Source organism: Girardinichthys multiradiatus, chromosome 9 (assembly GCF_021462225.1).
Source record: "Girardinichthys multiradiatus isolate DD_20200921_A chromosome 9, DD_fGirMul_XY1, whole genome shotgun sequence".
Lineage (NCBI taxonomy): Eukaryota > Metazoa > Chordata > Actinopteri > Cyprinodontiformes > Goodeidae > Girardinichthys > Girardinichthys multiradiatus.
The window spans coordinates 34117221-34144567 of record NC_061802.1 but is presented as its reverse complement, the minus strand read 5'-3'; the positions used below and the strand labels follow the sequence as shown (position 1 = coordinate 34144567).

At 40.3% G+C, this 27347-nt stretch overlaps 4 protein-coding genes across 8 annotated transcripts in view; 1 reads left to right on the top strand and 3 right to left on the bottom strand.

The window, feature by feature from the left end:
- Nucleotides 1-11246, bottom strand: part of pip5k1ca (phosphatidylinositol-4-phosphate 5-kinase, type I, gamma a) — a 63315-nt gene extending 52069 nt beyond the window's left edge. For all 4 annotated transcript variants that reach the window (XM_047375737.1, XM_047375741.1, XM_047375739.1 and 1 more), the window contains exon 1: nt 10890-11246. In XM_047375737.1, coding sequence (XP_047231693.1) covers nt 10890-11022 — 133 coding nt within the window. In that variant the 5' untranslated portion in view covers nt 11023-11246. The remainder of the gene's footprint in view (nt 1-10889) is intronic.
- A 951-nt stretch (nt 11247-12197) lies between these two features.
- gpx4a (glutathione peroxidase 4a) lies at nt 12198-16999 on the bottom strand. 2 transcript variants are annotated; one of them, XM_047374341.1, is made up of 7 exons: nt 16832-16999; nt 14921-15015; nt 14689-14833; nt 13235-13386; nt 12922-12946; nt 12718-12777; nt 12198-12571 (listed from the first exon to the last, which is right to left on the bottom strand). In XM_047374341.1, the coding sequence occupies exons 1-7, from the start codon at nt 16922-16924 to the stop codon at nt 12539-12541; spliced, it is 603 nt and encodes a 200-aa protein (XP_047230297.1). In that variant the 5' UTR covers nt 16925-16999; the 3' UTR covers nt 12198-12538. The 2 variants fall into 2 exon arrangements, with proteins under 2 accessions (XP_047230297.1, XP_047230298.1); XM_047374342.1 differs by lacking the exon at nt 16832-16999 and adding an exon at nt 15226-15383.
- A 407-nt stretch (nt 17000-17406) lies between these two features.
- Nucleotides 17407-20238, top strand: polr2eb (RNA polymerase II, I and III subunit E, b). Its single transcript, XM_047374340.1, has 8 exons — nt 17407-17595; nt 17968-18142; nt 18934-19049; nt 19129-19209; nt 19295-19353; nt 19450-19528; nt 19882-19954; nt 20108-20238. Exons 1-7 carry the CDS (start codon nt 17539-17541, stop codon nt 19945-19947), a joined length of 633 nt encoding a protein of 210 aa, XP_047230296.1. The 5' UTR covers nt 17407-17538; the 3' UTR covers nt 19948-19954; nt 20108-20238.
- A 329-nt stretch (nt 20239-20567) lies between these two features.
- Nucleotides 20568-27347, bottom strand: part of arhgap45b (Rho GTPase activating protein 45b) — a 30200-nt gene continuing 23420 nt past the window's right edge. Inside the window, exons 19-24 of the mRNA XM_047374339.1 lie at nt 26824-27012; nt 26600-26737; nt 25319-25590; nt 24995-25232; nt 21549-21654; nt 20568-21431 (exon numbers count right to left, since the gene is read on the bottom strand). Of these exons, the coding sequence (XP_047230295.1) occupies nt 20989-21431; nt 21549-21654; nt 24995-25232; nt 25319-25590; nt 26600-26737; nt 26824-27012 (1386 nt within the window). The 3' untranslated portion in view covers nt 20568-20988. The remainder of the gene's footprint in view (nt 21432-21548; nt 21655-24994; nt 25233-25318; nt 25591-26599; nt 26738-26823; nt 27013-27347) is intronic.

Sequence of the window (27347 nt, the reverse complement as noted above, 5' to 3'; positions counted from 1 at the left end):
AATTAAGCCAGCGTGAATATAGGAAAACTTCCAATTGCAATGTCAATGTGATGCCAATATTGGGCGTGATGAGGATGTCTCCCACCACTCTTCCACTAGGTCTTCAAAGTCCTGTTGGATGGCTCCAGTCTCAGGTTTTTTTAATCATCTAACAGGTTTTCTTCCACGATTGCCCTGTATGCAGTCCTATCCATGCTCCCATCAACTCTGAGCAGCTTCCTTGTCTCTGCTCAAATAAATCATTTCCACAGAATGACGCTGGTACCACCATGTTTCACCTTGGGGAGCTTGGAATACTATGCAATTTTAGTTTTCTGCCACACAGAACTTTTTGCACATAGTCCAAAAAATCAGTTTTGGTCTCATTTGATCAGAGCACCTTTTTCACATGTTTGACGTTTCCCTTACATGGATAATGGCAAACTTCAAACAGGACTTCTTATTGTTTCCTTTTAACAATGGCTTTGTTATTATCACTATTTCATAAAGGCCAGATTTGTGGGGTGCATGACTAATAGTTATAAAGTAAACATATTCTCCCAGCTGAGCTGCAGCGCCTCCAATGTTGGTATGAGCCTCTTGGCTGCATTTCTGATTAATGCTCCTTTATCCCAGCCTGTCAGCTTACACAGATGGTCACATCTTAGTAGATTTACAGATGTTCTGTGTTGTGTAGACTATTAGATTAAAGATATCTGAATTTAAAAGCATGTCTTCCTTTACAGATTTTTGGTTTTAAAACATTTTCTGATAAATGTATCCTTTTTCCTCCACTTCACAATTATGCACTAATAGGTGCTTGGACGGATCTGTTTTTGACACGCTGACCATAATAATTTGAATCCATCTAGACTACTGACTCTCAAATATCCCCTTAATGCTTCAAGAGAAACTGCTTGGTTTTCTGAGGAACTAAAAACAGCTGCCAAATCAACACACGCACACACACACACACGTCGGGGCACACATAATTATGTGATTTCACTATGTTGTCCATTACTGAGGTCGCGGGTCAGAACTGAGCTTGATCCTTGCTGATCCTTCAAGTACAGCTTTCAGCCAAGAGAAAGAGCGCCTTATTTGGACATATGAGGTGAGAGACGAGGAGTAAGGGAACTGATAATAGAAATAAAGACAGGGTTGATCATCCTCAGCCCTTTGTTAATGCTGAGAGCAGCACCTTCTCCAGTCATGGTGACTCAGTAAGGCAATCTGCTCTAACTACAGAAGGAACACAGTACCACAACAATGCAAGTTAATGTTAGAACCACTTGTTCCGCACAGACTGGACCTGATCCACGCTGATGGCTAATCGCAAACTGCTTATTTGCACAACTTATATTAACACATTCCTATTAGATAAGCCTACAGAAGAGACACTGTTAAGAGACAAATTATTAACAGCTTCACACATTGGTCACATGCTTCTGTATTAACAGGGAGAATGTTTCTTTTCCTGCCCTCGTCTAAATACAGATATCATTTTCTTTCTTGCTACATATTCTTATCTATGAAAGCTAACATCTCATGCGTTCACATTTTGCATACCAATAATACATGTGGACTGCCGGACGAACTTTCCCTGCTCTCGATAGAAATTTTAGTGACCATGACGCTAAAGCTTACAGAGAGTGGTGGCGGGTATACTGTGATGATGGAAAAGGAGAAGAGTGAAGGAAATTTGGCCTAATGATATGGCAGCTGCATGTTTTCCTGTTATGGTGCAGCCCTAGATTGGCAGCTGAGCAAGATGCACTCCATGAATTTATCACTCCACCACTTGAAAGAAAGCTGCCTCTATCTGCCTCCGTGCAGAGTGGGGCTGGAGAAAGCGTGGCTTAAGAGAGAAAATCCTTTCCGCAGCTGCTGGAGGTCAAGATAATTGCTCACAGATAAACCATAAGCAGCAGCCTCCCTATTACTGGGAAGGGTTACTTGGGTTTGTTAAAAGACAGACAGACATTTAGCAGAACACTAACTTTACAGTGAAGGACCTGGCTCTTACAGCAAAAAACAAAGCTTTATGAAACTTTGAACGGCACGAAATAAACATTTTAGCAAATTGTGGAACAAATTTCTGCCTCAAAATTGTTTGTTTTTTTGGACTTGGACAGCGCCAGCACAACTGCTAATAACACAGGTTGGATACTAAGGTGAAAAAAATGTAACAAGCTCTACATGTTTTTTATAGGGCTGCACCAATCAGGCTTTTAATGACTGATACAGTTTTGCTGTTTTACTTAAAGTCTGACCTTTTATTTCAGATTTTGGACATTATACACAAAATATGCAAGCTCACTGGTACAGATTTTGCTTTTGTTCAACAATTACATGTAAAATCAGGAAAGTAAAAAAAGATTTATTCCCATTTATCTATCAAAGCAACGTGTCCCCAGACCTTAATCTGGGTTTCTACTAAACACAAAACAACATGCAGCGAAGACCATGCAGTTTGTTGATGGATTTACAGACTGAAAGAGTGGAAGTTTTCAATTTTGATGCATTTACTGAGCAGGACAAAAATCAGATTTTTTAATACTTGACCTGCCAATCATTTATCCTATCATCTATGTAATGATATAAAGTATGTATGTTATAAATCTAAAGTTTAGCCACCAGGGACCAGCAAGTTAAAGACACTTTAACTTGCTATTTTACAAAGAAATAGATAATTGTAACATGAAGGTTTCATCAATCTGAATCCAGAGCCCCATCGCAGGAAATATGAGCAGAGTAAAGTGGCCAACTAGGCCCACACTGTTTAATGAATGAACATCTTCTGTCACTGCTCAGATCATATTAAACATACATGAACCTTGCAGCATCTTCCTCTCTACGAGCCATCCACACTGCAATCAGAGCCACAACTCAAACAACAGGCAGATTTATTCAAAGATTCTCATCAACATCTGAAGCTTCGGTCTGGCTAGTGATGCATTTTAGTTTTCTGGAATTTCTAGTGTTTGTTCAGCCCAGCTGCTGAGAACACAAATAAGAGTAAGAGGAGACCAAGAGTAAAAATTTAAAGCAATTGAATAAAACCAGTAATTTTTCAAATTTGCAAAGCTGGAGCAAAATATTGCCTTCAGGACAGAAATGCGGGCTAAAACCAGGGCAAATATATTTTAGAGCCAGAAATCACAAAAATCTTGAAAGTATGGCGACTGAGTGCTTTTAAATCCCAAGCGGGGATCCCGGTTTGTTAAGTCCCCATGCTTCTGCTTCCAAACATTTCTCCTGATTTCCTTCTCCCAGTTGGATGAATTAGCATATAAATCTTTGTCTTATAAACTCACATTGTAGCTGGAAACTTTGCTATCACTACTTTCGTCTTGGGGAGCCTTTATGTTATCCATATTCAAGGTTTTGTCATCACTTTCAGCAACTCTGGCTGTGTTTTCGGCTGCCATGTGCTTACTTTTCATCTTTTACACTTTTTGACAAATTTATTTTTACAATTTCAGACATGTAAATGGCAGCAATAATTGTTAGATACAACCTGAAACACAATGAAAAGGAAAAGTTGTACAAATGATTTATGATCTTCAATGTATGTATGATCTTTACTCTGCATCAAGTGGATGACAGAGTATGAACTACAGTGCAAAAGTCTGCCTAGGGGCTAAAAGACACAAGCATGATCATGTGAGGCTGTGAGCAGGCAATACTTACATCATTCCAACCTGATTACTTTACATTTTCTGTGGGTGGTTAAGATAAAGCAGTGGCTTTCATGCTTCTGCTGAATGCACCCATGCTCCAGGTGCTTCTTATGAAATAATAATAGCCTGCACAGTGGGAAAGTAACTATCCTAATTGAAAACAGCAGGCCTTCGCTTTCTTTTACCTCAAGGAAGGCTGTAGCAGCGTGACCCTGAGGCAGCATCTCAACCAGGGGCCTTTCACAGCTGCAAAGTCCCCAAAACAGACATTAATCCAGCCAGTTTTATGCCTTTCTTCTTCTCTTTGGCTCTTAGTCCTCTTTTCACGTCGGATAAATACGTATCATATACTAAAAAAGTCAGGTTTGGCTCCTACTGTTCCACCTCTTTTTGGTTCCTGTCTGCAGTACACATCTCGCACTTGCAGAAACAAATCAGCAGAACATGCGAAATGCAAAGGAACCTCGTCATCATCTACATCAAATATTCTGACGTCACACGTCCTGGCATACAGTCAACATCCTTAATGCATGCTCCTTGGTAAAGGCCACTCCGGATGCAAATTGGTGCCTGTAGTCTCGAAGAGGACAAGGAGCAGACATGAAGGCCTTGCCGAAAGGGAAAGGGGAAAGCAGATGGATCCTGCATTCCACAGGAGGCATCTTTGTGCTCCTGTCAGCAGTTCTGACAGACCATGGCTGAGGAGGCGAACAGAGAAAACCATACAGGGAGGCCGGAGACTGATAGTGGGAAATAAAAGGCAGAGTTTAGGAAATCACTCACTGAGGAGGAGGTGGACGAGCTGCAGAAAGCAAAAGAGATGCTGAAGGGGAGTGGAGGTGAAGCGGCCAGTGAAGGGGGGTTAGGGTGAGGGTTGGAGGTCATGTTGCAGTCATGCTGGTAGTACACTAAAGGGCCAAATTACAACCACCTGAGGAGCAGAAGCCTTCAAAGAGGACTAAATACTCCGACAGCTATTTAACAGCCAGCTGCGACTCTTACACACTCAGACATTAACCAAATGCTCATGTTGAGCTGCTTAATGTGTTACATGAACACTGACATCTTTGATAATCCACTAAAAAGCAAGCAGGACCTCTGCTATGAAAACTCGTGTTCATTTCTATTGATATGAAGCAATTCCTCTGCAATGGCCTCTCCATTTGAGACTTTTTACGGACAGTTGGCATTTTAAACAGTCTATAGGTTAGCGATTGCCACTGTTAGTGCATCTACTATTGCTATACAAGGAATCTCACAGAGAATGTACATCTTTACCTTAACTCTGAAATGTCCAAAAGGCTGCCAATAATTTCCAGTCCAACATGTTTCAGGATAGACAGAGGTTGAAAGCTCAAATGAATAAAACAGACAAAGTTTGCTGTATCCCTTCCAGCCTTCTTGTTATCTGTTGAAAGTGTCGCTCTCTCTCAGACTGAATGAAGTGCAGACGTATCTACAACATAAGTGCTGTAGAAAACACAGGTTTCTTTTAAAACACTTCACTGAAACTGAAAAGAGCAAAATGAGTCATCCTCACTTGGTAACAGCATCCACACTGGGGAGTGTTGTTGTCACTTGATGGTGCTTATACAGGTCCTTCTCAAAATATTAGCATATTGTGATAAAGTTCATTATTTTCCATAATGTCATGATGAAAATTTAACATTCATATATTATAGATTCATTGCACACTAACTGAAATATTTCAGGTCTTTTATTGTCTTAATACGGATGATTTTGGCATACAGCTCATGAAAACCCAAAATTCCTATCTCACAAAATTAGCATATCATTAAAAGGGTCTCTAAACGAGCTATGAACCTAATCATCTGAATCAACGAGTTAACTCTAAACACCTGCAAAAGATTCCTGAGGCCTTTAAAACTCCCAGCCTGGTTCATCACTCAAAACCCAAATCATGGGTAAGACTGCCAACCTGACTGCTGTCCAGAAGGCCACTATTGACACCCTCAAGCAAGAGGGTAAGACACAGAAAGAAATTTCTGAACGAATAGGCTGTTCCCAGAGTGCTGTATCAATGCACCTCAGTGGGAAGTCTGTGGGAAGGAAAAAGTGTGGCAGAAAACGCTGCACAACGAGAAGAGGCGACCGGACCCTGAGGAAGATTGTGGAGAAGGGCTGATTCCAGACCTTGTGGGACCTGCGGAAGCAGTGGACTGAGTCTGGAGTAGAAACATCCAGAGCCACCGTGCACAGGCGTGTGCAGGAAATGGGCTACAGGTGCCGCATTCCCCGGGTCAAGCCACTTTTGAACCAGAAACAGCGGCAGAAGCGCCTGACCTGGGCTACAGAGAAGCAGCACTGGACTGTTGCTCAGTGGTCCAAAGTACTTTTTGTGGATGAAAGCAAATTCTGCATGTCATTCGGAAATCAAGGTGCCAGAGTCTGGAGGAAGACTGGGAAGAAGGAAATGCCAAAATGCCAGAAGTCCAGTGTCAAGGATCCACAGTCAGTGATGGTCTGGGGTGCCGTGTCAGCTGCTGGTGTTGGTCCACTGTGTTTTATCATGGGCAGGGTCAATGCAGCTAGCTATCAGGAGATTTTGGAGCACTTCATGCTTCCATCTGCTGAAAAGCTTTATGGAGATGAAGATTTCATTTTTCAGCACGACCTGGCACCTGCTCACAGTGCCAAAACCACTGGTAAATGGTTTACTGACCATGGTATCACTGTGCTCAATTGGCCTGCCAACTCTCCTGACCTGAACCCCATAGAGAATCTGTGGGATATTGTGAAGAGAACGTTGAGAGACTCAAGACCCAACACTCTGGATGAGCTAAAGGCCGCTATCGAAGCATCCTGGGCCTCCATAAGACCTCAGCAGTGCCACAGGCTGATTGCCTCCATGCCACGCCGCATTGAAGCAGTCATTTCTGCCAAAGGATTCCTGACCAAGTATTGAGTGCATAACTGTACATGATTATTTGAAGGTTGACGTTTTTTGTATAAAAAACACTTTTCTTTTATTGGTCGGATGAAATATGCTAATTTTGTGAGATAGGAATTTTGGGTTTTCATGAGCTGTATGCCAAAATCATCCGTATTGAGACAATAAAAGACCTGAAATATTTCAGTTAGTGTGCAATGAATCTAAAATATATGAATGTTAAATTTTCATCATTACATTATGGAAAATAATTAACTTTATCACAATATGCTAATATTTTGAGAAGGACCTGTATATGGTGCATTCACTGACTGAAAAAGATTAGATTTTATGGGTTCTGACTGATCCGCCACTGGTCAGGGACCGGCAAGCTGATAACTGTCTGTTTCCGGTCAAGAGCCGATGCCTCAGTGCATTTCCGCCAGTTTGACAAAGCCATTCTAATCACTTTGTTCCCAACTTCATGCTCTGACACAAACTAATTATCCTGATAAACTGTAATATTACAGAAAACTGCACACGTGCAGTAGCGACCTGTTTGTAAGTGCAGCATGATCTTATTTACAGTCACATCTTGTGTTTTCTTTTCACACAGTCTTTCATTTTTAAAGAAATACTGCATTAATAGCCTTGTGGGGGATTACTACAAGGATGATGAACATAAGTAGTATTTAACATGCATTAGAAACATTTCAAGATGACCAGAAAGCGTGAGTAAATTGACAACCTCAACCTTCTTGAGGACCTGTGGAATGAATCAGAGCAGAGGCTGCAATTCTGGTTTTCTCATCTAACTATGAACACACTCCTAAACCCTGTGGAAGATGATCACAGAATAGTTAAAGTTGCTATTGCTGGCAACGGTGAGTCCATCAACAAGTTGGACCTTATGGGATATCATCAAAGTTTAGAAGTAAAAGTAGACAAAAAAATTACAGAAACATTACAGAAAATTGCACTTTCAAGCTTTCAACCTGTCTGTCATAGAACATATTATGTTTTTTGGAATGTTAACCGAACTAATTGCTAACATTAGATCTTTAAGACACTATAAAAGTCAGTCAGTCATTTTCTACCGCTTATTCCATAGTGGGTCGCGGGGGAGCTGGTGCCTATCTCCAGCAGTCTATGGGCGAGAGGCAGGGTACGCCCTGGACAGGTCGCCAGTCCATCGCAGGGCGACACACAAACAACCATGCACACACTCAGTCATACACCTAAGGTCAATTTAGAGTGACCAATTAACATCAACAGGCATGTCTTTGGACTGTGGGAGGAAGCCAGAGTACCCGGTGAGAACCCACGCATGCATGGGGAGAACATGCAAACTGCATGCAGAAAGACACCTGGCCGGGAATCGAATCCAGGACCTTCTTGCTGCAAGGCAACTGTGCTACCAACTGCGCCACACCCCAGTGAATGAGTTACCAGTCCAACACAGTACCAACAGGACAAACAATGTCTCAGGGCACATGTATGCTTTTGGACTTTATAATGAAGCAGGAGAACCTGAAAAAAAACCTACATGGTGGGATTTGCAAACTCCTCACACAAAGGCCTAAGCTCAGATTTGAACCAGCAACCCTCCCCCTATGAGACAACACCATAAGGCAAAACCCAGCGGATCTACTGTACAGCCCAGGCTCAATACCTGTATTAATAATAAAATCATATTGCGTTTTTATCACATAAGAACATCACAGAAAATGCTTGGGTATTAATTTCTCCTCTTACTGATTCACAGACAGCAACGGGGGCAGTTAAAACATTACCTGGGGCTAAAAGATGTTTTTACCCAACTACAGCAGCTCCACTGCAGGAATGAGGTGACAACCCTGTGACGTAGACACCTGAAAAACGTAATGCAGCCATCCATAATATGTTCTCTAAAATATTTAAGAAGAACTTCCAATCTTTGTAATATTTAAATTTTTAAACTTAGTGAGAGTCTATCAGAGTCAGGACGATGTGTGAAGTTAATTTACTGTCCATATGGACACAAAGTGTTTCTTTGTAAATGTCCAAATAGTTAGAAACATTTCACCCAAAGATTTTTGATTGAATATGGATGATGCAACATTACCCTTATTTTAATATACAGAGCCAGTGAGACGTTTGCATGCCTCTATCCCTGACATGAAGTCACGATTTCCTTTGGGCTTCGTGAGACAGATTTGAACCGTTCTTTTCTTCAACGTGGAGACATCACACAACAAATGATTTTGATTGCTTTAAAGAACACCAATTGGTAGGACAAGTTTCCTTTTTTGTGGATTTTCTCTAATTTACCCAGAATCAAAAGGGAAGATGCACTTCTTGAACATTATAGCAAGTTTTCTTCACTCTGAGGGTGACAGTTTGGTTCAGATGGTTGATACTTTGAAACAACTGGATCCTCCTTCAGAGCGATGACCTCAGACACCTATCCTAGCTGGTTTTTGGGTGAATCAACAGCAACAACATTAAGCATCGGGAATAGACCCCACCTCAAACCCACGGAAAATGTATGGACTATACCTTAAGGCAACATGGAAGTCAGAAAACCAACCACTTTAAATGTACTCCACTAATTCTGTTACTAAGGTCAGACATCAACAGCATCAAAATGAGACTTTTTCTTTCCAAATTAGACGTTACCAAGAACCAAGGATTATTATCCATATACATATAGGTCATATTGTTTACAGGAAGGTATAGAGCAGGCTGATAAACGTGAGGTGGCTGTTTTCTTAAGAATGAAAAAAAAAAAATAATAATATTATAATATTATAATCATATTAGAGTCAAAGGGGAAGATTACAGAAGAGATCTGAGGGCCATGCAGCAAGAATACTTTCGTTACTATAATCGTCAGTTTTTTTCTTGTATATATAGCTGGTTGTCATGAATAAACCCTTTCTAAAATTAAATATTTTACAATATATATGGGAGCATGTTTAACTGTAAGGTGTCTGACCATCAGCTTCATTGTCTAGGGTTTTAGCCACTTCATTGTCCAAAGTTTACTTCACTCTAATTCTGGCTACAGTAAGCAGAAAAAAACACTGTATATTTTACACTGTACAAATTTAACCAGAATCTTGGGTTTATGCTGTTGGGACCTTGTACTACTGGATACTTACTCTTTTTTGGACTATTTAATGTAGCTAGGATATAATAAACATACAAATTATGCATTTTGGGCATGGTGGCGCAATTGTCCGCACACTTGCCTCCTGGGAAGATGGTCCTGGACTTTTGGTGTGGGGTTTGCATGATTCTTTTGTTTATACAAGGGTTCTTTCCGGGTAGCCTGGCCTCCTACGACCATGTAGAAACATATAGGTTAATCAGTCGCTCTTCACTTTGGACGAGGAAGTCAGGAAAAAGAACAACAGACCCTCAAGTTGGAATTCCACCTGGGAAGGCTGAAATGTTTTCCAACTTGCACCTGAAATGCTCACAACCTGTGTTTGACCAGCTAAGAACTCTAACATCTGAGTGAAATTGAACACAACATTATATTGTCCTGAAGTGTGAGTGTGTGTCTCTGTGTTGCCCTGCATGTATCGTGCCCCCCACAAGAATTAAGCAAGTATGGAATAGGATGGATAAAAGTAATTCTCTCTTTAACATTTTCACATTAACTCATCTTTTGGGTTGACAACCTAACCCAGTATCCACGCCTCAAACCCATAACCACAACCTGCTATGATAAATCAAACCTGGGCTGGATCGGTGCATATTTAACCAAGGACTTAGTTTCCACAATAACACAAACATGAATCTTTTTTGTAAGGCAGTTTTGAGAGTTCCTGTTTTTGTCAAGAACATCAGCGAATATTAATGGCTTCTGAATATGTTTATGAAAGATGCCAAACGCTGGGAAATGAAGAATTAATGATCTTTTTTTTTTAATAGGAACCACCAGAAGGAAACACACTGTCCCCGTTGAAGAGGTGGTCTAATATCCTAGCAACGCCCATGTCTATTTCTATATGTCCCCCAGCTTTCTAGTAGTTATCAGCTCATATATATGTAATAACATGTCTACTCTAGCCACTCATTTGTTGTGTTTTTATCCGTTCAGGACTGCGGTTCCTTACAAGCAGATAACACGCTTCCCAGTGCCAAGAACTGCATGTTCATAACTTCACCTGCTCTCCTCATCCATGACTTAGCTCCTAGCTTAGCCTACCGATTCCTGAGGCTAGCAGAGATGAGTCGGGACTTTCTACTCACAGCAGCAGAAAGAGAGAATCTAACAAATAAAAATAAGGAGCGAAATGAACGAAGATTGAATGGGAGCAAGGTTTAATAGATACGTGCTAAAATACCCATTTCAGCGGCGTCCATCCCGTAGCTAACTCCCACAACCGTTTCCCCATCATCGGATGCTGCGGCCCCGGATAGTGGGCTCCCTTCCCTGGCCTCCGACAGCCCGACCGCTCCCTCGGCTGCTGCTTCCATTCAGCCTCCAGGAGGAAAGAAAAAGCACGCAAGTCCTCCGAAAGAGAGACCCACACAAGGACGGTGAAATCCCGGAGAGAGGTGGAGAGACGCGTTGCTGGATGTGTCACGATAATCAAAAGGAGTAATGTGAGACAGTTCTCAGCCGCTGTCCCCAGTGTTCCCTCACGACATCAGCGCTGCCAGTTGCACTTGCTTCTGCCTACTGAGCAGCTCCTTCTCCTTCTTCTCCTGCTCGTGCTGCTGCCTGGTTGGCGCTGATAAAGGAAGCTGTGGCTCCATCTGCAGGCATCTGGGGGAACTGCATCCAGCAATTCACATTGAAGGGTTAACTGTGCATTTTCAGTTTTATTTCTTGCTGTAAGGCTTTAAATTACGTAACAAAAAAAGACCATAAGAAAATTGTATCGCAGATTGAGGTAAAATTGTTCAAGGGTATTCAAATAATAATAATAAAAAAAACGTGTCAAAGTGTTTAACTGCGGTAATTAAAAGCCAGCCTTAAATTTCATGTGAATGAAATAATAATAAATTAAGCCCCACAGTTAATCTAAACAGACAAGGCCAGAATTCCTCCAAAACAATTGAAGACAGTAACAACATCACACAGAAGATGATTGGTTGTATAATACTCTTCCCTATGGAGACATGCAATTGTTTGCAATTGTATATTGCCAATTTTACCTGATGCTGCTCTACCAGAACTAATGTTTGTTGACTGATAATATATGCCCGTTTGTATGTAATCACTACATTTAAAACAAGTAAAATATATTGTTTCTAGATATAAAAATGCTGATGATGCTGAAGAAGAATTTTGAAGGCTTGGCTAATGTCCTGACATCCAACCAAGACTCCAAGAATCTATCAACTGTTTCAGACTCTTCCCTCTCTACATTCAACTGTCATGTGTTTAACCTAGTTATGTGCCTCCCCTCTTTCATTTGATCAACAGGCACAGAGAGCGTAGTTTTCATTTATATTTTCTGAATCTTAATTTTCAATACTTTGCATAAGTAAAGAGCACCAATCAGGTTACATTATTGCTATGATTTTATTTATTGGGGTTTTTGTTTGTAAAATTCTGCTTTGGGCCCCTTACTATCTTGGACCGACTGTGCATAAATTACCACTATAGAAAAATCTCACAGACAAAAAAACTCTCAGAGACAAAATTACATTTGGATCAAAATCTCAGTAAATTTTATTATGAAAAAAAAAGCAACAATTTATGTGAGTTCAGAGATTTATTGAAGTGCAGAGGAAAGCCTTTCTCCTTCTCTCCAGAGAACCAGATTAATATTAGCTTTGGGATCCTTCCAGAAGGTTTGCACGCCGTTTGCATCGGGTCTGTTCTATCCGCTATGCGGGTTTTGGAACAGACCGTCACTGGTCTGGAATGGACCTCAACCATATCAACCAGTTCTTGGAGAGGCAGAGACAGGAAAGAAAGCATTGGAGAATCGATACAACAGAATAAGTAGAGCATCAGCAGCTGAGGAATGACTGGGCTGCATTAAAGGTATTTGTGAAGATCCTTCTCCACCACCTGAAAAAAAAGAAACAGTAATAGGTGATCTGAAAATGTATCAGTTTGTATGAATAATCACACAGAAATGAAGTCCGTTTGTACCATGATTGCTACTATCACAGCTCAAATTAATTCAGTAACAGAAGAAAGGTTATTTTACGTACACTTGGATCATCCAGGGGTCCATATCTTTTCACCACCTGCCCCTCCCTGTTGATCAAAAACTAGATACAAAAAGAAAAAAAAACTCATATTAGCTAAACATGAACTTTAAAACATCACTGCTCAATTAAAATGATAGTTTTCTTATTGATTTTTTTAATAAGACAACAAAGGATCAGATAATTAAAACATATAGATGGAATTACCTTGGTGAAATTCCACTTGATGCTACTGTAGGAATGACAGAAAAAGGGCATGTCAGAAAAATGTATCTCATTTCTTCTTCGTTTGACTGACCTTACTAGATTTCAGCTTAAATAAATTATCCAGACATTTTCATTCAGAATATCTACACTCAAACCACCAGTACTAAAGCTCATTTTATGAAACAAGGTTCTCTTAGACTAAAGACTTAGACTTTAGAGTCATTAAACTGCACATTCAAAATGTACAACTATTATTAACTGGTCTCAAACCTTTTCAGTCTAATATCTTAATGAAGTATTTGTGTCAACGTACTTTCCAAATGTGCCCTTCCCATGGGGCTGCTCCTTCATCCACTTCCACAGCGGGTGAGCGTTGTCACCATTCACTTCGATCTTACTGAACATGTCGAAATGAACATCATAGGACTGGACAAACTGCTTGATCTGAGTCTCATTGCCCGGCTCCTGCAGATAAAAAACAGAAAGGAAAAGGACGTGTCAGACACCATTCAACTTTAATCTATAAATGCACTGGATAAAGATTTTTCTAGTCAGACAAGACAAAGTTTGAGCATCTGGGCCGCAGTGACATAATTTATGTTGGAAGAGTCAAGGTAAGTCTTTCAAACCAAAGAATACTGTACCAACTGTGAAGTGTGGTGGTGGTAGCATCATGCTGAGGATCTGTGTCACAGCAAATGGTACTGGTGCATAGCACAAAATAAATAGAGACATCAAGCTTCTGGAAACACCCCAACCAAACTTTGTGGCCAGAAAACCAACCAACTAAAATCTATTTAAATATATAGATTTTAACCAAAAGGGAGGTTAAATATACAAAATTAATATCCTTATTATTATTTTTTTATGTGTCCTGTCTTGGCTTTTCAGGCATACCATATGAAGCAGATGGTTGTCTACATGTGCCAGGGCAGTTTTGCTCTACAAAAAGAACATCTCAAAGCAGTACCCTTATTGCGTGATTAACTTTATTAATTCCAGATTCAATCTAGCATCAGTGTAGGCAGGCCACATTGATGTTTTATTACCCCGTGTTTCTATTTCAGTAACTGTGTTGGTGGAAGAAGCTTGTTCATTACCGCAAAAAGCAGGTTTTTCTCTGCAACTTGATAAGGAATGTTTAAACAAATATTAATTGGTTAGTATGTATATATTTAAGTTTGTATGTATAATTCTAACCTTGTGTGAATTAGAGAAAACCGATAATAAACTGAACCTTGTGCTCCCACTTCTTGTCAGAAATCGCTGGTTTTTCATTTTGTGTCAGCTGTGTTCCCCTTAAAAATAATAGTTCAAACAATTATTTAATAGCCCAAAATTCAACACATTCATGCTGATGATGACCGGTACTGTCTGCCACAGAAAGTCCAGCCAGTCCTACAACAAAAATATAATGTCCTCTTCTTGGGCTGAACCTACATCCAAACTTAAAGACATCTTTCTCTGTCTATGCCCCTACACCACACTGACTTTTATAAAGCTGGCAGGTTCTGGATAATCCTGCTGTCTAACAGGCAGCGATCCAAATCAAAGACATACATAAAAACTTTGCTAATAACATGCCAGCACTGTCCCTAATGAGAGAAGAAAACATTCACTTCTAAAACTATGTTTGTGGTCATAGATTCCAAAATTTAAAAAAGGTTCTAAAATCTTTTATTAAGAGTTTTACTTATATAACTTTATTCAGATCACAGTCTGGTTTGCAGCATCAATAAAACACGATTTAAATGAATTCAAACGTACCTGATTCCCAAACTGGTTGGAAGGGAAGGCAAGAATGCGTAAACCTCTCTCAGCGTACCTAGCGTGCATCTTAGCAAACTGAGAGTAGTTTACAGGGGTTTTACCTCATTTAGAGGCAACGTTGGTGATGATGACAACATCTCCCCTGAAGGGTCACAGAGATACGGTAAAGAAAGGCACTGAAGTGCTGGGATGTTCACAGTTAAGGAGAAATGGTCACAATCAGACTTACCTGTACTGCTCAAGAGACACCAAATTCCCATCAATGTCTGTTGTGTTAAATTCATAAATGGATGTAGCTTTCTGCCAATCCTCTGTTGGGGTTGACTGTTGGAAAAAACAGAGGATGCAATTTTAAAAGACCCAAATCAGCATTTACACTTTTCTACCAACTAGATAAATATGTTCCACCAAATATACAGCAATACTCAAATATATTCATTTAAATAGGAATAAAATTACTGAAAGCAGAGTTATAAATAAAATTTAAATAAGATCAAGATCGAGCATTTAAGCCCTAATGTGATTAGGTTTTACCATTGCCTGCAGCAGGACAGAGAGCAGCACTGTGCACCCTATCAGGCGCATGACTGCCTCTCAGTTTGTTTCGCTGATAACAGAGAGAACAATCGGCTCTCTAAACCTCCCGATCTGTGACTAAAGCTTCCAGCCTCACAACTGAGAGAGCACACACCGGGGTCGCCACGATTTACCAGGGGGGTGGGCACAGATTCACAGAAATGATAGGCTACGAATCCTTGGTTCAAAACAAATAAACCCGGATCAAAAGTGCACGTGTCCTGCAGTCCAGAGTTCAAAGCTTTTTGATAATCTCAGGAAAAACTGAGCTCCATGCGACCCAAAGAGCAACGGTCAGACCAAACACGTAAACTCATTGTGTAATGTGATTTAATTAAATATATAATTGGAAACCATTCAAGTTTGGAGGACACATCCAGGTTAAAGTAAATCTCAGAGCCAGAACTTAAAAACAACCAAATTGTAATCCCAGACAACAAGAGAGTCTGTGTTTCAAGATGTTTAAAAAGGTGTTATATAAGCTGATGTGGTGTAAACTTTGGTGGAAGAGCTGAGCAAAACATTGCACAATAAAAAGGAAAAATATGGCTTTAGGGACATAAGATTTTTTTTTTTCACACGATTTAGATGGCTTTTCCTTATATCCTGTTTAAGCAATGTTGTGTCAGATTTACTCTTTTTGTAATAATAATTCAAAGAGCTTTGTATGAAAGCAAACGTGGAAAATGTCCTCAAACGCCTTGAACTTTTAAACGATTTTTCACATTACATTCAATCGACTGCAAACATCCCTGCTAAAGAAAAGCATCCCCACAGCTTGATGCTGTCACTATCATGTTTCACCATAGACGTACAGTGTTAGTTTTGTATTGTTTGCTATGTCCCCTACTTAACTTTTAGGCAAACTGGTCTTCTTACAGATTTCTTTCAACTAAGACTTTCTTCGAATTTGTGGGGTACATAAGAAATAGTTTCTTTGTTGACTCTCCTACAAGAGTTCAGGATCTCTTCGGGTATAGGTGTATGGCCATGTCTTGTTGGGTTTGCAGTTGTGCCATACTTCTGTTTTCTGATGATCAGGGGTTTGATCCGTGAGAGGTTCAAAGCTTGGGATAATGACCTCTGAAGGCAGTTGGATGCTGTGGATTTTATTTGCACAATTATGCGCAATTTTGCATTATTCAATCAGATTTATCCCCAATAAAATACATTATAGTCTGTGGCTGCAATGTGAAACAAATTCAAAGGGGGCTTTTGCATGCTGATGTGTTTAAATATGATGGCAGCACACAGAGGACAAGAGCCAGCTGTTAACGCAGGAATACCATGAACTATAACCCTGTGACTTTGAATATTTGTCCAACCCAACGTACAATGTCTTTGCAAACTGTTTAGAGTCGCACTGAGGGAGAGACAGCACTGGTTACACAGTGAGCAGGGGGTAAAGCCAGCCGGGGAGGATAATGAAAGCCACGACATAACACAATGACACCGAGAAAACAAAGTCACGCTGTTACAGCTGTGGATGATCGCTTGCTCGCTGTTGGAAAATCTCAGGAACACACACACACAACACACACCAAGTATCAGAGTTCTACGTTACCCTTGTGGATAAAACAAAGAACAGTATCAGCCCCAGCAGTGCTCCACTACTCGCTAAAGTCCCTACTGCTATAATAATAAATAAAGGCCTCATTTTGAGCAGTTTTATATAAATGTCAGGCCCTTGTCCATTGTAGCAGCCCGTGTCTCCGCCCCGGCAGATTGTTGTTGTGAAACGGCTGCAAGTGGGCGGAGCAAATTTCAATGTATAATTTTAAAAATAATGACAATTATTATTATTATTATTATGGCTTTGTATATTATGGAGGTGAATTAGGGTTTATCTGCAGCATTACAAGCATCAGATATTCTGCAGTTTTTTTTTTATTTTATTTAAATTGAAGTTCATAAACCTCTCAGCTATCCCTTTTAGCACTAAAATAAACCTAAAATTAGCTGACGGTGCATTTCAGTGTGGCTTTTAGTAAACAAAAACAAAATAGAACGAGAAAAAAAAGCAACCCAGGGCCGTGGAGAAAACAAAACAAGATATTGTTTCCGGTTGCGTTCCAACACGAACTGCCACTCACAATATGGCAGACGCACTGACGTATTATTGCTGTCTCAAAGTACGTGACGTCATCACACCGCGTTGGTAAACCAAAGCGTGTGTCGCGTCGTCGATGAAAAGGAGCAAAACTGACATATCCATTAAAAAAAACTCTGGAATTTGTGTACATTTTGTCCAGTTGGATTATTTAAGACGACATGGACGACGAGGAGGAAACTTACAGGTTGTGGAAAATCCGCAAAACCATCATGCAGGTGCGTTAGATTTGAAAGTTATCTTCCTTAGCATGTTAGCTTGACAAGTAGTTTGTTATAATGAAGAGCTCCATTCCTTGGTTTCGGAAACTCTGAGGTTTAATAGAGTTTGACACGTCTTAGCATTTCCAGGGCACTACTGTGGCAGCTTAATTAAAATAAAGCCCACTACAATAAGGCTTTTTTCAGCACCTTAACTATTTTTGATACAGTATGAGGCTACCATTCTTGCTAGAAAGTGACTGGACTCCACTAACTATTTTTGACTATAATTTGATGCCTAAAATAAGACTTGGTGAAAGATTTACAATCACACCGGAGCAGTCTGCTCTAAATAAAAGTTGTAATGTTATTTCTGATTTTTCCGCACAGCTCTGCCATGATAGAGGCTATTTAGTGACACAAGACGAGTTGGATCAGACTCTGGAGGAGTTCAAGAGTCAGTTTGGAGACAAACCCAGCGAAGGCAGGCCTAGGCGTACAGACCTTACAGTGTTGGTGGCACATAATGATGATCCCACCGACCAGATGTTTGTTTTCTTTCCTGGTAAGATTTCCCTTTGTAATTCAGTGTTAAAATCTGGGATTTACTTCGAAGGATTCAGAAATTAATGTCATTTATTTAGGTGGTAATTCTCCTATAAGCCTTTCATTACATAAATTGTCAGATTAGTGGCTTTTACTGATATCTTGAGATGATATTTTGTTCCGGGTATCATCACAAAGACCCAATTTATGCTCCTTACTGGAGATGAAATTACAGTAAACGCTGTTGGAGAATAGGCAGTTTGCAGAGGGCTGCCATATATGCATCACATATTGCAAAAGACTGTTAGGAATGCAATATGTTTTGGTTATATTCCAAGTATCCGCTTTGCATCTCAATAACATATTTAGCCTGTTCGATTTTTCGAAATTCTAAAAGATCTGACTTTGTGCTCTTGATTAATCTACTGTTTGCAAGATTTATCTAATAGCACTAATAGATGTTGGAAAATTACCTTTCCATGCATGTCGAGCTGTCCAATCTGTTTTGGGTAAACAGTGATTTCTTTTGCTGAGAGATCCAACACCTTTGTTGGTTTTACAATTCACAGGTCCACCATAGACGGATGGTATTCGTCAGAAAATACTTGGCTTCTAAAAATGTCCTAAAATAAGTGAAAATAATGTGTCTTACAAGGTAAAATGTAAAGGTGTTTAGAAATCTTTTAAAAGGATTACTCATCATTTTAGCAAATTATTTTCGATTGAAAAGAAACGAGTCAACATTGTGGCACAGTGCTGTAAGTATTGTTTTATTTGAATATAGCCTTCTTCGTTTCTCTTCCCCATCAGAGGAACCCAAGGTGGGGATTAAGACTATTAAGATGTACTGCCAGAGGATGCAGGAAGAGAACATCACAAGAGCCATCATCGTTGTTCAAATGGGCATGACGCCATCAGCCAAACAGGTAAACACCCTGAGAAGATTTAAAGAAGTAACTCGGTCCTGGAAGTTTTCCTAATTCTATTCATTGAAATATATTGCAGTCTCTAGTGGACATGGCACCCAAGTACATATTGGAACAGTTTCTGCAACAGGAGCTGCTTATTAACATCACAGAGCATGAGGTAAACAACATCGGTTTTTTGCTATTTAACATGAACTAAAAACAACTGCTGTTTCAATTCTGTGGTTGTGGTTCTTGACTTTCAGCTTGTTCCTGAGCACATTGTCATGACAAAAGAGGAAGTGACTGAACTTCTGGCAAGATAGTATCCTCATCAGTACATCTGCAGTGTGATAAGAGTACATTTGTGTTTTGGGCTTCATTTTATGTGATTTTGTTCTCCTTAAAAAAATTACTTTAGTAAATTAAAGGAAAGCCAGTTACCAAGGATACAGGCTGGAGACCCCGTGGCTCGCTACTTTGGCTTGAAGAGGGGACAGGTAAACACGTAGTGACAGATGGCCGTAATTTAGAAAATAAGTGCATGCATTTATACTGTACTGTACAGTACTGACATTTAAACACGGGTCAGAGGCTTACAGGATCTAGGTAGTTCTGTAAAACAATGGTTTTCACAGATGCAGCTGAAGACTAAATGTGCCAAAAACATCCCCATTGCAGCAATGATGCACCTGAAAAGACGTACACACTGTTCACTGGACCTATAATCGGCCATATCCATTTGACTGTTGCCTAATTTGTATACGTGTTCAAAACATGCAAAAATGAACAGCATCAGCAATGCAATGGATTTGCAAAAACAACGGAAGCTATTTTTCTGTGAACTTTGCAGGTCGTAAAAATCATCAGACCCAGTGAAACTGCTGGAAGGTACATCACCTACAGGCTGGTCCAGTGATGGGAAGGTACATTGGCTTCAAAAGCCTAAATAGAATCAGCTTAAAATTATAACGTTGCTTAACTTTGGTATTTTAACTCTTGAAACCATCTGTTTGTATTTGAAGTTTGGCGGTCCAGAGTTGCAGGATCTGAAAACACTATTCTTTTTTGCTTTCTAGCTCTTCTGAATCGACCTTCAAGACCATTTAAGTCCAGTTTTCGCTCATCTGTGGAATATCTCTTTGTTTTTAACCTAGATTCCATTATGGTTTGTATTTGCTGATTTTTGTAAAATAAAGTGAAAATCTAACTGTGGTTTCCTTGATCTACTTTACAAACCAAATCTTAAAAGCAGCCTGAATCTTTGAATTTAGTGTATAGCTGTGTCAAGGATGTAAGTGCCTACCTTCTTTTTCTTTTTAAAAGGCATGCTGCAGCTGCTGCAGGCTGAAGTTTCTAGTAATGCTCTGGGTTTTTTTTTTACCTCGCATGCTAGTTCTTCCCTCCTAAGACCCTCCCTAAAACCAGAATAGTGATGTGTTAGCGGCTGAAACTACGTTGTTCCTGCTCTGCTTTGCATTGGTTCTTTATTCCACTTCAATGTGAATAATGCACAACAGAAATACTAAAATAGCAGCATTTTAAAATAAAATCAGTTTTTATTAATACGTCAGACATTCATATAAATGAAAGACAGGAAACATTTATGAGAAACTGCTAAAGTAAGGTGTTCAAAGCAAGGTAACTGCAATGTTTCAACTCTACACACTTTGTTCTGACCAATATTCACATTCCATCGAGTTTGGAAAATTAAAAACTAAAGACTGCAAAAAAGTACATATAAAATCAAACTTCTCGAAGTGACAGTTAATTCATTAAAGAGCAGTAAGCGTGCAGAGGTTTATCTGCCAGATCTTGATCTCATACATACAGTTGTTGATTAAAAACTCAGTTTAGTCTCATTGTACATCCTCAGCTGAATTTAATGTATAAAACAAAATTTCCATTACTTGTATCCCACAGACTTCCCATTCTGTCGGTTTAATTTATAATCCTGGGATCAGACAAATTCGGGCTCTCTGTCCCGGCTCCTCGTCAGGGGTAAATTCTTTCCACACAGACAGGCCAGCTGGACCCCCGAGAGGCTCGCTATGCGGGAGCCGGGCTGGTTGTTGTTGGACTGGTTTACATTGAGCTCAGCCAGTGAGGTCGTCACTTCCTGTTCTGCTGCTGCATCTTCATCTGGAGGTGTGCCGTCCGGCAGAGAGGGGGGCTCTCCACCCTCAGGGTTGTCCTGGTCCTGTTCTGCCTCCTGCTCCAGGTCGTTGTGGGTGGCAGAGTGACTGGACAGGTCCAGGCTGTCCCTATAACTCAGCTGATCATCCTCCATGCTCACCTCGCTCTCCTGCTTCATCAACCTGCTGGATCTGTGGCTGCTCTCATCCTGCTCCGAGTCAGAGTCGGGGAGCTGCTCGCTGGAGCCCAGTGATCCCAAAGAGCTTCCTGAATGCGAGTTAAAAACAAAAATCTTCCTCTAACCTTAAACACATTGTTTCCTCAGAGGGGATTTCAGAGACGGACTTTCATTTCCAACAGAATTCAGCCTTTATGAAAACTCACCACAGCCCTCCTCCTGCTTGTCTGAGTCGGGTTTGTTCTGATCGTCTTTACTCCCATCCTCTTCTCCGTCTCCAGTGCTTACCATCTTGTCATCTGCAGTACTTTCCTGATTGATAAACGGTTGAGGGGATGTTTACTCCAGTTACTTATTTTCTTATTCAATAAATCAGAAGAATGATACCAAATGAGACCATTAACACAAAATAATTTTAAATAAAAACCTTAATAAACAATGTTGGTTTTCATATTGTTCTTCATAAAAGTGCATGTGAAATTCAAATGGAAAAATTGAAAATCTGACAAACTATAGATTATAAACAATGTTTATCAAGTAAGTTTGTGGGCCTTGCTTTATGGCAAGGCAATAAAAAGAATAATCCCTTTAAGACATTCATTAGAATGGTTGAAAAAAAAATATTCAAACCCCTTAATTTTTTACATTTTCATCACGTTACAACAGCAAATTAATATATTTCATAGCTGAAGTGGTGGAAAAATTTTACAAAGTTTTCAAAATGTTGATCTGAAAAATGCCCCACGGAGTCAATTATTTGTTAAACCACCTTTTAGTGCAGTGACCCCTGCAGGTCGTTTGAGGTAGGTCTCTGACAGCTTTGCACATCTAGAGACTGAATGTTTGCTCGTTCTTTGCAAAATAGCTACACCTCAGTCAGATTGGATGAAGAATGTCTGAATAATAATTTTATAATCTTCCTACAGATTTTCAATTAGATTTAGATCTGGACTTTGACTGGGCCATTCTAACACAATAATTTGGTTTTAAGTAAACAGTTCCATTGTATCTGGCTGTATATTTAAGTTCATCCTGGTGGAAAGTGGACCTCCCTCCTAGTCTAAACAAGTTTTTTTCCAGGATTGCCCTGTACAGGTCCTTCTCAAAATATTAGCATATTGTGATAAAGTTCATTATTTTCCATAATGTAATGATGAAAATTTGACATTCATATATTTTAGATTCATTGCACACTAACTGAAATATTTCAGGTCTTTTATTGTCTTAATACGGATGATTTTGGCATACAGCTCATGAAAACCCAAAATTCCTATCTCACAAAATTAGCATATTTCATCCGACCAATAAAAGAAAAGTGTTTTTAATACAAAAAACGTCAACCTTCAAATAATCATGTACAGTTATGCACTCAATACTTGGTCGGAAATCCTTTTGCAGAAATGACTGCTTCAATGCGGCGTGGCATGGCGGCAATCAGCCTGTGGCACTGCTGAGGTCTTATGGAGGCCCAGGATGCTTCGATAGCGGCCTTTAGCTCATCCAGAGTGTTGGGTCTTGAGTCTCTCAACGTTCTCTTCACAATATCCCACAGATTCTCTATGGGGTTCAGGTCAGGAGAGTTGGCAGGCCAATTGAGCACAGTGATACCATGGTCAGTAAACCATTTACCAGTGGTTTTGGCACTGTGAGCAGGTGCCAGGTTGTGCTGAAAAATGAAATCTTCATCTCCATAAAGCTTTTCAGCAGATGGAAGCATGAAGTGCTCCAAAATCTCCTGATAGCTAGCTGCATTGACCCTGCCCTTGATAAAACACAGTGGACCAACACCAGCAGCTGACACGGCACCCCAGACCATCACTGACTGTGGGTACTTGACACTGGACTTCTGGCATTTTGGCATTTCCTTCTCCCCAGTCTTCCTCCAGACTCTGGCACCTTGATTTCCGAATGACATGCAGAATTTGCTTTCATCCAAAAAAAGTAGTTTGGACCACTGAGCAACAGTCCAGTGCTGCTTCTCTGTAGCCCAGGTCAGGCGCTTCTGCCGCTGTTTCTGGTTCAAAAGTGGCTTGACCTGGGGAATGCGGCACCTGTAGCCCATTTCCTGCACACGCCTGTGCACGGTGGCTCTGGATGTTTCTACTCCAGACTCAGTCCACTGCTTCTGCAGGTCCCCCAAGGTCTGGAATCGGCCCTTCTCCACAATCTTCCTCAGGGTCCGGTCACCTCTTCTCGTTGTGCAGCGTTTTCTGCCACACTTTTTCCTTCCCACAGACTTCCCACTGAGGTGCCTTGATACAGCACTCTGGGAACAGCCTATTCGTTCAGAAAGTTCTTTCTGTGTCTTACCCTCTTGCTTGAGGGTGTCAATAGTGGCCTTCTGGACAGCAGTCAGGTCAGCAGTCTTACCCATGATTGGGGTTTTGAGTGATGAACCAGGCTGGGAGTTTTAAAGGCCTCAGGAATCTTTTGCAGGTGTTTAGAGTTAACTCGTTGATTCAGATGATTAGGTTCATAGCTCGTTTAGAGACCCTTTTAAAAATATGCTAATTTTGTGAGATAGGAATTTTGGGTTTTCATGAGCTGTATGCCAAAATCATCCATATTAAGACAATAAAAGACCTGAAATATTTCAGTTAGTGTGCAATGAATCTAAAATATATGAATGTTAAATTTTCATCATGACATTATGGAAAATAATGAACTTCATCACAATATGCTAATATTTTGAGAAGGACCTGTATATTACTCCATCCATTTTCCTGTTAGCCCTGACTAGCTTACGACTAGATTTACTGTCCTTTGGAAGAAAATGATCACCACAGCATGATGCCGCCTCCACTTGTGTTTATCCAAACCAAATGGACTGTAAGCTTTCTGATACAAATACCATTTTGTATCTAGGTCTCATCTGACCCAAACAAATTCTTCAACATGCTTGCTATGCTTATGATAAACCAAAATTCAGGCCTCTTAGAGAGTTTTTTTTTTTTTGTTAAACATAGTTTTTTTTCTTGCCATTTATCCATAAAGAACCACATCTGTGAAGTGCATGACTAATAGTTGTCCTTTCAAACTCTCCAACATGAGCTCTGGATCTCTGCAGCTCCTCTACAGCAACCACGGGCTTTCCAGATGCTTCTCTGTTCAACTCTTCCCTTGCCTGGCCTGTCAGTTCAGTTGGACAACCGTGTCTTGGTACGTTTGCAGGTATGCTGGAGCCCCTCCATATTAATTTGGATAAACTGTAGTCTTTGGGACATTCAAAGCTTTAAACTTCTCAAAAACTTCATTACTGATCAGTCTGCTGTGTTTTTTTGGTATTTATAAATCAGTTTGTTCACTTATGTTCTCTAATGAACCACTGAGGCCTTCACGGGACATCTGGTTTTATACTGAGATTAAATTATACACAGATTAGGTAACCTTTGAAGGCAGTTATTTGCATGAGGGTATCAGAGTAAACAGTGCTGAGTACTAATGCACATTGCTCTTTAGATTTTTATTATTTATTTACAAATAGTAACAGTGTTGGTCTGGCACATTAAACCCCAACAAAACACACTGAAGTTTGTCATTGGAAGGTGAGGAGGGAAAAGGTACTGCATCAGCTGGAACATTTCCCAACATTGCACTGCAATGTTCAGCGACTCAGACTTTACACTTTCTGATCAAATTAAAAAATACCTACCTGCTGTGCAGAGGTAGACGTGGAGTGGGTAATTTTGCTGGTCTGCGAAGTTTTCGACTGGAATATGGAGGAATAGAAAACGATGAGGGCCTCCACAATGCGGGCCTGGTGCGGGTAATCAACCAGAGAGGACAGGGATATCGTGGCCCCGGTTGGACGGGGACGCATCAGGGAGGGCCCAAATACAATACCCAAGTTACTGGGACTCATCTTGTTATCCTCCTCCAGCTCTGCAATCCTGGATGTAGAATAGAACAGAAACAGTAAACGGGAGCTCCTTATAACTTGAATCTAGGGGTTTAATTAAAATGTATGCCAGCTGACCTTCGAAGGTGGCGAACGATGTACCGCAGCGTTGCAAAGTTAGGCTTGGGCAGCTCCTTCACAAGCTCCTTCAGACTGTCCACCAAAACAAGGATTTCTGGATCTGAATCAGACCCCAGGTCCACCAGTTCCGGTCCCCTTACCACCGCTAGGTTAGTGCCACTCGACTCAGCCTCCTCTCCCTCGGGCGCCTCTGCCTCGCTCTGCAGACTCTCCTTGGCCAGACCCATAAGCGTGTTGTACAGGCGGAAAGGCATGATGGGCTCCGGCAGCTGGAGGAAACAGGAAACAGATGCACAGAATTCAGATAACATAGAATCAAGGACTATTTAAATGAAATCCCATTAAAAATGATGGCCGAGCTCACCCAGAAGTTTTAACTCCATTGAATTCTACAGTTGGTCTCGGTTTGCTAGTGATTTATTTGTTGTGCAGGCCATTTAGAAATAAGAAATATTTGTAATAAAAAGCACATGTAATGTTATCCAGTATCTTTGCATGTAAATAAATTATGTTTGCCATTCTTGTTAATATACTGCATGCCTTTACATTAAAATGCAGCCAGTTGGCTTTAACATCACGTTTACAGATACATTAGTCATACATAAGTCAAAACTTGGATTATCATGTTTTGAAGCATCAATAAAACCTTCTGACCTTGAAGTTTTTTTGTAGAAAACTAACATGAGGGTCAGAGGGATTCAGCAGTAGGAAATCATTTTCAAAACTACCTTTAACTGTTTAAAAATGCTAAGCATGCTAATCTTTGTATCTAGCCTCAGATAATTTCTACATTTATTTGCTAAGCTAATTATTTCTTTTTGTAGCTTTAGTTGCTTTCTTTATAGATGCTAAGCGAGTGTGACTGAGAGTGAAGAGTGGACAATCTATGTGCAGATGTAAAACTAAACCTGGAACTGAAATTTCAATGTTTTTAACATTTTAAAGACAAAATGTCTATGTGATATGTGCAAATTTTTTTCTTGGAACAGTGCTGCTGAAGTTAAAGTTACACTGTATCAAAATGTTCTTTCAGTTTGTTATACTTTGCTCTTAATGTTGTAATTTATAATGTATCCTGGGACATATTTACTGTGCAGAAAGGACAGACTTCTGATTGAGACACTCTTTTTAGAATTTTTCTGATTCAGAAACATTTCCTTATCTCAAAGGATCAATTAAAGAAACAGTGCAGGGTAACTTCAATTCAGCTTAGATACTTGGTCCTTCCGGTTTCTGTCAAAGACCTGATGATGACCCTGCACAGGATGCTTTGTGTACCTGTCTGAGGTAAAGCTTGAGGACGTTGCTGATGTCATGCGGTGAACACTGAGACAGCTCCACCAGCTCCTTGCCGTTCTCAAAGGCCTGACACAGCTTTTCCACTCGGGTCTTCACCCCGTTCACCCGGTAGATTCCCTGTGAAGAGCCAGCAGTGGTTCATACCCAAAACTTTAACCCCAACTCTAACATCCTAAACACAGAGAAATGATGAGTTTCCTCACCTTCATCTTGAGTGCACGCCTCTCTATCTCAGAGATGCACTTTGTGATGATGAAGGGGATGCCGTCGCTGGCGCAGCTTGCTACCTGGGTGAAGTCTCTGCCGAACAGCTGCAGGCGGCCCTGCAGCTTCTTGTGGCCACACTGGATGGTAAGGGTCTCCAGACAGCGCTTGTGACATGACAGGAAACACTGGGAGGGCACAGGAAAATGATTTATCCTGAAAATGTCTCTTTAGCCTGATGCCACCCAATGATCTCTTTAAAAGCAGTGCAGACAAAATCAGACCAGTTTATTTAAACAATAGAAGCAGAAGGATGTTCATTAAGCACCCTCCATCATTATTGCCAGCCCAGATAACAATGTGTAAAAAACCTCAAGATAAATGTATCTTTCCTTGCTGTGCAATAATGCCACAGTGAATAATTTAAAAAAGGCCAATAAAGGCCAATTTAATTCGAGTTCATCTATTCAGTGGGGAAAAAGTCCCACATTAACAAAAGTAATTGTTTTTAAAAAATGTCCCT

Coding starts and splice junctions, on each gene's coding strand:
- polr2eb (XM_047374340.1), top strand. CDS start 17,539: ATGGACGACGAGGAGGAAACTTACAGGTTGTGGAAAATCCGCAAAACC. Junction 17,596..17,967: donor TCCGCAAAACCATCATGCAG/GTGCGTTAGATT, acceptor TTTTCCGCACAG/CTCTGCCATGATAGAGGCTA. Junction 19,354..19,449: donor ACTGAACTTCTGGCAAGATA/GTATCCTCATCA, acceptor AAATTACTTTAG/TAAATTAAAGGAAAGCCAGT.